A 12,503-nucleotide genomic window follows, 5' to 3' on the forward strand; every position below is an offset into this window, starting at 1 on the left:
GAAAACTATTGAATATTTTAAAAAATATCTTCAAAGACAAGGTAGATGTGTAAGAGCAACAAAAAAATAAAACCATTATGGGAAGCTCAGGGGAATAAAGTCTGCTGAAAATGCTCAAGGTATTGATGTAAGAAGTCATATTTGACAGCACTAATAGCTAATGGGTCTTAGGGTAAATAATGACTAATTAATCTGATTTTATGTCTCAATACATAATCCTAGTATAATTTTGGTTTATTGCAGCACAATATTAAACAGAAGCAAAGTGCTAGAGAAAGACTTCACTGATTTTAAATACCATCCTAACCATCAATATACTTGAGAGACGTCAACAATTTTAAGCAAATGAGAAAAAAAAAAGCAAAAGCTTTAAAGTTGATTAAAAATACTTGAGTAAATGCTGAAAAGCACTAAATTAATATATTCTAAAGCATCCTTACAGTACAGAATATTTTGTTTCACTTCATTTTAAAATGTAACTAATTTTTTTCCTTATAGTCCTTGCTTCCAGTGATGATGGAGGGTTTTCTTTACCAGTTGTCTGTATTTCAGAATATTGTATTGTGCATATATGTGTGTGAGAGAAAGAGGGACAGAACGTGAGTGTTCACAGTTTAAAAATTTTTATTTCATCATTAGGCAGGGGGATGGTAAAAGAAACAGTAACTTTTTTGGCTCTGCACAAAAGTGCCCTCAAAAACATCAAAATAATTGGCTGAAGAACTCTGAATAATTAATTTTTATTTGCAGTAAATGTTGGAACGCTTGAAAAGTTCCAGAACTGTAAATTGCTAATGCTCAAGAATATTTCAAGAGCTAGTGGGAGAACTATGGTAACTAAAAACTACTTGAATTGCTAAACCACTGTGCTGATAATCCGGCAATGGCACAATCGAAAAATCAGTGAAGAATTGCACTATAATTGCTGACACTCAATTTTCTTTCTTTATGGAAAACAGATCTCAAACAAACAGAATTAATAACAAAGAGGTTAAAATCTTGATCAGTAAAGGTGACTGGATTGATGTAATGTTTTCAGGTCTCTGCAAGGCACTCAATTAAATCTGTCAAAGTATTTCAAGAAAAAATAATCAGTTTTACTGCAGATGGCATACATTTTTAAACTCAGTTTATCTACTTAATCTTAAAATATTCATAAATTGTCTTTCATAATTTTCCTGGGCACCAAAGTGGTATTACTGGCTTAAAGCTATTTAATTTTTTTATTAGGGAAAAAAAAAGAAAATCATTGCTGGCAAGAAAAAAAAAAAGTGTATTAATTTCAAGTCAAATATAGAATGCAGAATCCTTACCACTAAGGATACTTAGTATGTAGTATGCTCTGCATGACTTGATTCTTTAACTTAAGGCGGAATGTTTTCCTAGGAAGTATAATATTGTCCTAAGCAGAATGAACTCCTGGTTCGGGAGTGAATGGTGCAATCCAATGACCACTATTGGAGATTAAGATAGCTGATGATACATAAATAAATTAATTTATTCAAATTACAGACTACAAAATAAATTCCAATCAGAAGGTGTTTTTCAGGATGGGCAAAAGACTTTTTTACAATGAAGAGTAATAAAAAGTCCTCAGCACTCTATTAAGTAATAAAAAATACATTTGAAAGGTGCAGAAACACTGCATCAAAAAATGACAGATTTAAAATAACAAAGAAGCATGTTTACATTTTTTCATAAGGTTCTGTTGACTTTGGCTCCTATGTGATGTAAGGGCTTTGAAACCGGAAATTTTAGTCTTTCGGCTGGGAACACACTGTCATCCTACAGAACCCACTGTTGCTTACGCTGTCTTCAGCAAAGGCAGCAATATCTTATATTACCTTATTGATGTTGCAAAGCAACTGATAAATGATAATTTGGTCATAAATAACAGTCTCCAATATTTGGGGTTTTTTCCTTGCATCTATTTGTTCAGTTCTGCCTTCTCTGTCATACGTTATATAACAATGCAACTTGTCAAAATATCATGGCTGATAATTTTTAAAGCATACATTCAAAAACAAACAACACTTCATGTACATCACAGAGATACAATTCCCACTGATTCAGTTGGCCACAGAATTGTGTCACCATTAAGTATTTTCGAAAATATCACTCCCGTTCTCGGCTGTCCTTTGGCATATACACATTTCATAAGAAAAAATACTAAACTTGCCAAAGCAACAATACAAGTATTCCTAGAATTATACTGAAAAGGAATAGTTAAAAATTAGATAAATTGTGGAGGTTTTCTTTTTACTGATACAACATTGCTTTAAAAGGTTTCTTGGTAAAAACATTGTTGTAAATTTTGTAGCTTTACTATCCAGTGTTTAAAAATCTTATACAGCTTCGGTCCACATACTAATACCAAAGCCTTGTTTTATATTGCTTTAGAGAAGATGCATCCCTTTAAAAGGAGGCAGGCTGTTTTATTTCCCAATAAAATTGTAATTGCAACGCCACATGTTAGACTGACTCATTGGCTATGCAACACAATACTACATCCCTAAATCCAATTAAGAAAGCAAGAAATATTCAACTTTTTCCTTTCTGTATAATTTGAATGGACTATTTGAAGATATGTATTGTACATGATTATTTTCTGGTGCAGAGAGAAAATAAAAGCCCACAGTATCCCAATATTTTAACTGGAAACAAGAATAGAAGGCTATGTGGCCACAGAATCCATCACACAAATCTGAGAAGATATAGAAATGTTTAGCTTGCAGTTTAAATATACCAACATGATCCTAATAAGCACAGGTCTTGAGAGTAGGAGGAGGGTTTTTTATTTTTTCCCGAATTTTTCTGGCCAATGAAATCAATGTATAGTTGCTGCCTCAGAAAAGTTCCACAGAAAAGATATGATAAATTAAAAAGATTAATTTATGTAAGCTATAGCTTTGGCCAATTTTTCTTCTGGCAATTTTTCTACTGACAAAAAAAGATATTTACTGTAGGTTACAACAAAACTTTATAATCTATTTTGCATAGGAAAACCTCTATGATGATATATTTAAATTTGAAAGAGTTTCTATAAATCCTTCTACTTGTTGGTGTACAGGGACTAAGTGAATTGCTCTCTGCATCAATGAAAAGGAAGAAGAATAAACTTTAAGACTCATATGCAGGAGAAATGAGCAAGTGGCAAATCCTGCTGTCAACTATCATTCATATACGGCTTTCTGACATTTACTAAAGAGATGAATTGTTTTATTTATAATTCTCACTGTCTGTTCTTAATGTGACAATGAAACCATGATATGAAAGGGCACAGGACAGATGGAAAGGGTATGCTGGGGATCATCTTGCCAGGTGATGGCATGTACAAATAGAGCAGCCCTACCTCAGTGAACTGCAGTGATCCAGCAGTGGAGGTATGCCAGAGCCATTCATGGTGATTCTTCTAACTTTGTCATTATTACAGATGAATTAATCTCAATACGTTAGGGTGTCTCAGCTGAAGAGGAAGTGCTTACAGCGAAGGTACCGACAGGTGCTGAAAATAGGGCAATGGCTATGAGAAGCTACAGAGATGGTCTTTCTTCCACGTGTGATTTATTCCATTGAAATTAGAGCGATCAGCAGATCAATTTACAGAATTCCTCCAAACAAAGAAATGGACTTTTTTTTTTTTTTTTAATCAGATGTCACACAAGTGTTGAAGGGAAATACTGCTAAGCAAACAAGTTTAATCAACTCATTTACAGGCCAGAATGTATTGGCATGATCTTCACCATCTCATTAAAATTGTCCTACAGCTCCATCTGACAGGGCACGGCCTGTAATATACTACCCTTTTTTGTCAATGTCAGCTTCAAAAACTCCAAGCAGCATGGAAAAGTGCTGCCTACTAAGTACAGATATACTTAAAAAATAAATGAAAGGTGATTCATAAAATTAAAAAGCTCCTTTCCAAAAGCTAGTAAATTTTTATGGATAAAAGGATTCTGACTATAACAGGTGTATATTTTTTTGCACAAGAAATATTCAAGCATTATGAGCTTTGGTCTGTTCTGGAAAAATTCTGATCTCTTCTGCGGAAAGCAGAAATAAGAGTTTGATAAAAGATAAAGTAATATGTAGAAGATGCTTTATCAAACCTAAAGGAAATTGCTCTATTACTTAGAAAACAGATTGCTGAAGAATTTTATCTGGTGCCAGAACCTTGTGTGAGATGTTTGTTAACTATTATTTTTATGTTAAAGCTGTCACACAGCTACAAAACAGCCGAAGCACATAATATTAGCCCTCTACTGGAATGCTTCCAAATGGACTTTTGAAAAGAACTGGGCCTGTTTTTAGCTTAGCATCATAGAATAGCCAGAAGGAAAGCAAAAGAAGTATAATTTTGCAATGAAAAAGACTTCAAATGTAAAGGAAAAATGCAGACCATTTGCTCAGCACAACAATTTATATGGCAAAAGTCCTTTTATGAGAATTTATTTTAATATGACAAAAACAGCACTAGAACACCAAGGTTACAAAGTTTTATGCTTAAAAGTTAGGGAGTTCTAAACTTGAAAATATTCCGTCAGCACTATGACAGAGTCTTCAACTAGATATCTAAATAGTTGTTCTTTTTTCCCCACAGGATAAAATTTACTCACTCTGGATAGCTTTTGAGCATTGCTTTTTATTATCAATCATTCAACATATTTGCCCCATGGATTATTTACTTGTCTCTAAACAAATTCACCAAACTGAATAAAGAGTACCTTTCTTTTTGGGTGTTTAAATTATCCTTTACCTGTAGTATCTTGAACCTAGAAAGGACTAAGATTCCTGAGTCCTAATTAATTCCCACTTGAATCACCTACATCTAATCTGTGATCCTCAAGCTTCAGGCTGGCTGCTAAAAAATCCTAAAAGTGCCAAAAATTCAGATATATATCTCAGCTTTGACATTAAAGCTCCCCAGGAGCTGAAAGTTCTGCTTTGGGGAACAAATAGGACTTCCCAGCCTTGCACAGTATGAAGCAGACTGACTTCCATTCTCCTTGAAGCCACAAAGTAAGCACTTCCTAACTGATGTTACCTTAGATAGGACATCTGGTAGTTAGGTTTATATCACACCTAACATCAGACAGCAAAATCAGCAGCTACCTTTCAAACCTGCGACAGTGGCCTTTCTTCCCTCCACCTCTCTCCCTCCTACAGCAGCTGAATGATTAGAGAGTGTGCACAAATTTCTGTGACATAACCCAAACTGTCCCTGCTCCAGAGCAAAAATGAACGTGATTTCCTAAGGTAGTGATTAAAGCAAGCACTGAGCCAAGGGGTGGATGGTAGAGAACTGGGTCCTGTCTCTTTTCAAAGCATAACTTCAGCCTTCTATCAAGTTATTTTAAAGCATAACATAAATGAACTGTTTTCTAAAAAAAAGAACGTCCGTGGCTTCCCAGCCTTTGAACCAATAACTTTTCTGTCAGGTTAGAGAGACTGACTGTTCTCTCTTTTTCTCGCTCAGTGAACATATAATACTTCCAAACATAATGGAAACCATTGTACCAGGAGTTAGGGGAATGACAGAACATAGGAGATGTCGATCTGAACATGCCATCTCTGTCTCTTTGAAGGCATGGCTTTTACCACCTGGTATTAATTTACTGTATGACAGATCCCTTGGAAGCTTTTCTACTGAAACTTTCAGTATGTATAGAAGAATTGGGGATTTTCTATGCCAGAATACAATATTCCTAAATTGTTAAAGCCTGAAAAAAAAAGGCACAAATTAAAATATAGTACATCTTCAGTATTTCCTGGTGAACATTTTTGATGGTCAGAAATTTCATTGAAATCTGACTCCTATTCAGAGAAAGTAAAATTTGTCTCAGGGCTACAGATTTAGCAAGAAGGCACTGAAGTCTTCCTGTGGCACTAGGCCAAGCTTTGTTACACATATTCATTCCATTTCACAAATCACCTGTGAATTGAGATGGCATTGTTACTTATATTTGACACATCAGACACTAAAAACAAAATGGCCAAAAGAGCAAACTAGTTTGGCATCCTCAGGGACAAGATTTAATAGCTTTTTAGTGTTGAGAAAACAGCTGTCATTAATCTCAATTGTCTAACAAGGCAGCAGAATCAAGTGTTTGGAGTTAGGAACTCACAAAATCAAAACTATGCACTAAGCATTTTGGTTAAGAGATTTATCCAATGTCAGGAATCCTTTTGTTTAAGAAGTTGTTCACATCTAGGTTTCCTGAGCGCTATTCAGTTATTTTAAGACTGTCTCTTCTGTTCCCATAATTCCCTTCCAAACATACTCTCATACTTTGCTCTGCTGAGAGTTATACAATAGCTACTCTACAAGGAAGAAAAAGACTGATTGTACAGCCTCATTCTCACAATCATGCTTTTCAGGTTCTGAGGTAAAGAATGAACACCATGGAACTGTATAATTATTACTAAGCATTTGAAAACTATGAAATTTGAATTGTTGAAAAAATATTCATTTAAAAAAAATCCTTTTCAGGACAAAACATTAAATATGACATGCTGATGTTAGTTAAAACAAGCAAGAATCTTGCTATTGTATCATAAGAATACCAGTATAAACATGGACTGATGCAAATTATTTGCAATTAATTTTGGATAACCCTAGCCTCAGTACATCTCAAAGAAGGAATTGGGTTCACTACAGCCTGTGTACGTATCCTTGCCTTGTGGTCAACAAATTGAACTTTAATCAAGGGAAAGAATCAAATTCTGGTCTCTGCCTTTAAATCTTTGGTTCTAGTAGTGCTAAGATAACTATTCAAGAGGTTTTGGAAAACTAAATTTAGACCCAAGAACTTGTTGGTAATTCAAAATCATTAATTCCTATTGAGTCAATTTTCATGGGACGAATTAAATGCATAAAGTTGCACATATGCTGGCATTTTTTAAGGACCTGACCACATTTTTAGCAGTAATATACCATTAACAAAATATGAGCCAGCTTGAAAACCAGTATCACCAGTAATTATAGCCTTACTTCCAGAAGAAAGGTTATGCTGAACAGAAATGTAAGCATTAAATGTAAACAGATTTAATCTGCTAATTTATAGAAATTTTATATATTTGGGTTCTACGTTGTACCTTGAAAGATTCCTCGTCTCCATGGACATACACTCAAAGTGTAAGCAACTGTGTCATCTGGTTCTACAGTAATAACGGGTGCACCACCCACCATTGAAAGATCTGAAGATACCTGGTGAAGAGAATTCACAAAGAGGAAAAATCATCAAAAGCAAGTTACTGTTGCAAGAACACTATAGACACAATATCCATTCTACTTGCTTTGAAAAGTAGAGTATGATATAAAGTATGCTGTCGGTAAATCCTAACCCTTTGTGCACATGAAAAGAATACATACTGTAAGAGTAGTGCTGGGTGATACAGGTCATATCAAGCACAAATTTTGAAGTCATTGCTCAACGCGAATAAAAGTATCTTGCTTAGACCATGGAACTACTTACATATGCATAGTTGCACAGTCAGGCCCTTAATATTTTACATACATTTTCTTTAGAAGTGTAACAATGAGGTTTAACAGTAGTGATCCATCTAACTAGACAGAGCAAAGCAAAATCTGGTCTTATTTTAACATCAGTTGCTCAAGTGATATTAAACCATGCTTTTTGATATGTCATATTTTGTAAATGACATGTATGCAGTAGCATACATAGTCACTATTTGAACAACGAAAGACCAATACATCTTTCATATGCTGAATTCTAGATTTTGTAAACTGTACAGCTAGTTGCAGGAATATAGGCTGAGAGTATTTTTTAATTGCATCTCATTTCTTTGGCGGTTGTATAAGTTTGCTACAGAGAGAGTCTATGATCAGCTGCTCATGGAAGAGACGTTCAGGTCCGAGGCATTACCAACCACAGCTGATGATTATCTGCTTAAGTCACTGGTTGCGCAGAAAGCCAGCAGGTGGACTGTGTGAATGGTTCTGCTCACACCCTCTCTGCTGTTACCTCTGCCACTGGCAGGAGCAAACTGCTGCTGAGTGATGGTATTTTAAACTGACACTGCAATTTCTGCAGTGGACGTCTGACTACAGGTGACAATTTTCCACTTAGGCATGGAGTCCTTTTAAAAAATGTTTTCAGGATATCAGGTACTACTGTAGCATGCTGTAATTTCTTATTACATTAAATAATAAAATTGTGTCTGTGCCGTTTAGGTGAATTTTGAGTGAAATCACAAGTTAAGTCAGAATGGCTTGATTTTTTTTTTTCCAGTTCATTTATTAATTTCATTAATGACTACAGCTAGCCTGTCAAGCAACCAAGTGGAGACTTGGATTCTACAAAGATCTCTTTTGCAGCAGTAAAAGCATTAGATGCATGTATCATTTTCTTTCTCACCAAAGTTACCTCTTTTTAATTTTTTTTTAGTAAATAAGATTTGTTCGTCTTTTCTGTAGGAAAAAACAATTCAAAGATCATCTTGTCTTCTATTACAGCCAACCATTACCTATAATGTTTGTCCTCTCTAGGGTACTTTTGTTAATATAATCCTTTGTTCAAGTGCTAGTACAGTCTGGAACTTCTATTCCAAGTAACAGAGAAAAAAACCTGTAAGGCAACAATCATCATCTTCCCCAATAAATCTGCATTTCAAGACGGATATTAGAGGTCTAACAACCACAAAGAACAGGAAAATAGACTAATTGTCAAGGAAAAAAAAAAAAAAAAAAGCCAAAAAGCCAAAAAGAGAATAATGGAAAGCTTTCTTGAACTGGCACTTTGGAAAAAAATTGGAGGGGAAAAAAAAAAAAAAAAAAAAAAAAAAAAAGAAAATCTAACTATTAACAACAAAGAAAAAGCATAGAAAAAGAGGGCCTGCTACACACTGAGAGTAGGGAAATTTCACTTCATACAAGATAAAAAATAAATTAGGTGTGATCCTACATTTATGGACTACTCCATTTCAGTTTACAATGAAGTTAGTAAAGTATACAAAAATAAAGGCTAAGTACCTAAAAAATAAGGATAGGATAACAGAAACAACAGCAAATGGTTAGGGATAGAAATAAGATTAATTAAAATGAGATTTTAAGAGCAGATGCAAAAGTAGGATAAATGTGATTAATTTAAATTGGATAAAATGCAGGAAAGTACGGTATTACAATTTCTGTCAAAGACTGGACATATCAGACTAGTTTCTACCAAAAACCATCAAAGTAAAAGGAACAATACTGGTATAGTTGACTACAAACATAAAACAAATATGGATTGCTGATGAATAAATATGGACTGGAAGTTTGATGATTTTTCATCATTCAAGAGAAGTTTTGGATACCTTTCCAAATAGAGTAATGAATTAGCAGAAGCTAAATTATTTTTAAATGATTTTGTTAACCTTAAGGAAGTGACTCACTGTATAACCAAACAGGAAAAAGTTGAGTATAAGCAATGAAGTAATGATAGTACCTACATATCCACTGTTTCAGTATATGAATCCAGGTGCCCATATCAAGAGACAGGAAGGAAATCTCCCTTCTCTCCCCTGCATCATATTGATAAGATTCCTGGGTTTTTTGCTTTATTCTTTTTTTAGTGTTGGACATGGTTCACTTCCTAGGATCATCTGGGGTGTTTACATAGCAAATGCACTGCTGTTTGAAGTGTTCAAAGACTGGTGATCTCAAACTTTCCCACACTTTTCCAGAAACACATTACAGTTGTCATCTATTTTTGCAGGTCTCATATTTTGTCGTAGAGCTAAGCAAGATTTTGTCTTTCATGGTGTAGGAGTCATGTAGATTAAATGTTCTGTGAGTCTGTCTAAACTAGATATTTACTACGTGACCGCCTGTAATTCTTGGGGGTGGAGACCTGCTGATCCTTGTGGTCCCTTCTAGTATTATATTTCTACTAAGTGTTAATTGAGTAAGCCCATTTTCTCATTGCATGAAGTTTATACACACACATATATGTACAAATATACATACATAGTATGCTGCTACACTGTCGTTTGAGGAGGGTTCTTCCCTTTGTCAGTTTTTTGTTTAATAGGGATGGGATGAGAGACAGGCAATGGACAGGCTATCATATCTTCTTGTCACCACACCTTATGAATTTCTTACTGGTCAGAACCATCAGAAGCTAACAGTTCTCAAATTTAGCTAGATAAAAAAAAAAAGAGGCACCTACTTCCAAAAGGTATACACTTATTTTCTCCATTGAGCTGTAACCTACCCCTGTAAAGGAAACTAATATTTTCACTCCTGGATGGAGCCCAAAATGTTTTTTCCTTGAGAGTGGATAACCTTGCCATGCATACTTTATGACTGAACTCCATCAGTGTTCCCACATCAGGCAATTTTCCATGGATATCTGATGTCTGATTCTTGCTGATCCTATCTCTAAGACCAGAAAGGTGCTTATACCAACATTTTTTACCAAATAACTAGGAGCTTAGGGCACTGGCCAGACCTGTAGATCTTGGAATAAACCCCTTGGCCCTAATCTGCTCACATTGAAGAGATTAACTAAACTTCCATAGAGAAAATATGTCTTACTATTTTACTACTGGCCTTGTTATATGATTCTCCATTCCTATTGCTGGCTCTTTAAGAGTTCTCTTGCTGGGTGCCTATTTTCTCCAGTTAGACAGAGAACGCAGATGGCTGTCTAAAACTCTGGATTTCAAGGCAAGAAGTGTCTAAAAGAAAGCAACCAACAGCTCAGAACTTTGTCACCTCTTTTATCCCTATTTATGAAAGCTTCCAAAGGCACTGAAGGCATTGTTCTTTCATAGCATGAATTTAATCATATAAATCCTCTGAATCTCTTTATTGTTGTTCAAAAGACTTCCCAGGGCTAGAAATAACTTTGCTTTTAACAATCTAGAATCACATGCATGAGTTTGTGTGCAAATTTTTATTAAGCATCATGTGTATATATGACAGGTATAAAAATTATACTGTGTATATTAATTTAAAAGCTCAGTTTACTTTTACCGTCTTTTTTTCTTCCATCACCACTCTAATCCTTAATGAAAGCAAAGATTCCTCTTTACACACATTCTGCAGAAATCATGCTGGAATTATAGATCTGCAGATTTGTAATTTCTCTTCTGACTACTTTAAAATAACTGAACTACATATTTTGAAAAACTAAAAAATTATGCTTGACTACAGTAAAGCATTTAAGTTGACTGTTTTAAATTCTCACATTTTCATGAAAACTCCTAGAAATTAGGTACCAGGCATCAGAAGCTAGTTTACAGACATTAGCTTTCTAAATGCATAGTATTTTCCCACGAAAAATTGTGCAGTTTTTCACTGTAAATAATTGTGCATCTCCACTGCTCCCTTGGTAGTAAATGAGTTCATCACTAATTTATAGAGAATGGAATCCTTTTGTAAAGACAGAAGTAAGCTTGTTACCTTAAGATAGCTCTAGTGAACTCCTTATCTCTGTGAATGAACTCTCTCTTCATAATTTGTCATCCATTCATTTGATCTATTTAATCTTTTCACCTCTCAGACTCTGGAAATCATTTAACGCTACTTGAAATATTTGCTAAAATTTGTCAATTGATTTTGCTTTTTATGCACCTCTAATTCGCCTTCTTTCTTTCCATGGGTTTGCCACTGTTCCCACCATATCTTAATAGTAATTGGACTTAAAAAAAAAAAAAATACTCTTTTTCCATCTGATAGTGTTCTTTCCCCCACCATGTCTAAAATTTAGTCTTCTGTGGAAAGGGACCTGGGGGTCCTGGTGGACAACAAGCTCAATGTGAGCGAACAGCGTGCTACTGCAGCAAAGAAAGCCAACGGGATGCTGGGTTGCATCAACAAGGGCATCACCAGCAGAGATAAGGAAGTCATTATCCTACTCTACTCAGCGCTTGTCAGGCCACGCCTGGAGTACTGTGTTCAGTTTTGGTCCCCGCTATGCAAAAAAGATGTGGACAGGCTGGGGAGGTCCAGAGAAGGGCCACAAAGATGATCAAAGGACTGGGAAGCCTGCCGTATGAGGAAAGGCTGAGAGAACTGGGTTTGTTCAGCCTTGGGAAAAGAAGGCTTAGGGGAGACCTTATCACCAAGTTCCAGTATTTAAAGGGTGGCTACAAAGAAGAAGGAGACTCCCTTTTTCCAAGGAGTCACATGGAAAAGATGAGGGGTAATGGGTAGAAGTTACTCCTGGGGAGATTTCAATTGGACACAAGAGGATAATTTTTCACAATGAGAACAATCAGCCATTGGAATAATGTTCCCAGGGAAGCAGTAGATTGCCCAATGTTGGACACTTTTAAGATTCAGCTGGACAGGGTGCTGAGCCATCTTGTCTAGATCATGCTTTTGCCAAGAAAGGTTGGCCCAGATGATCCTTGAGGTCCCTTCCAACCTGGTATTCTATGATGCTATGATTCTTCCTGCTAAAGCTTTGGTTTAACAAAGTTTCTACTAATTCAGTTATGATCACACTACTCCATAAATATACATGCTTCTAATGTGCTACACAGCCCAATGCCAG

The 12,503-nt window shown here is 35.4% G+C and overlaps 1 protein-coding gene across 1 annotated transcript in view; it reads right to left on the reverse strand.

Moving 5' to 3' along the window:
• The window catches only part of CFAP47 (cilia and flagella associated protein 47), a gene marked incomplete at both ends in the record, with an annotated part of 347,065 nt that overhangs the window by 149,923 nt on the left and 184,639 nt on the right, over window positions 1–12,503 (reverse strand). The window contains one exon of the mRNA XM_082336357.1: window positions 7,096–7,207. Within this exon, the coding sequence (XP_082192483.1) occupies window positions 7,096–7,207 (112 nt within the window). The remainder of the gene's footprint in view (window positions 1–7,095; window positions 7,208–12,503) is intronic.

The sequence above is a fragment of the Platalea leucorodia genome (assembly GCF_965183815.1).
Source record: "Platalea leucorodia genome assembly, chromosome: 2".
In the NCBI taxonomy this organism is placed as follows: domain Eukaryota; kingdom Metazoa; phylum Chordata; class Aves; order Pelecaniformes; family Threskiornithidae; genus Platalea; species Platalea leucorodia.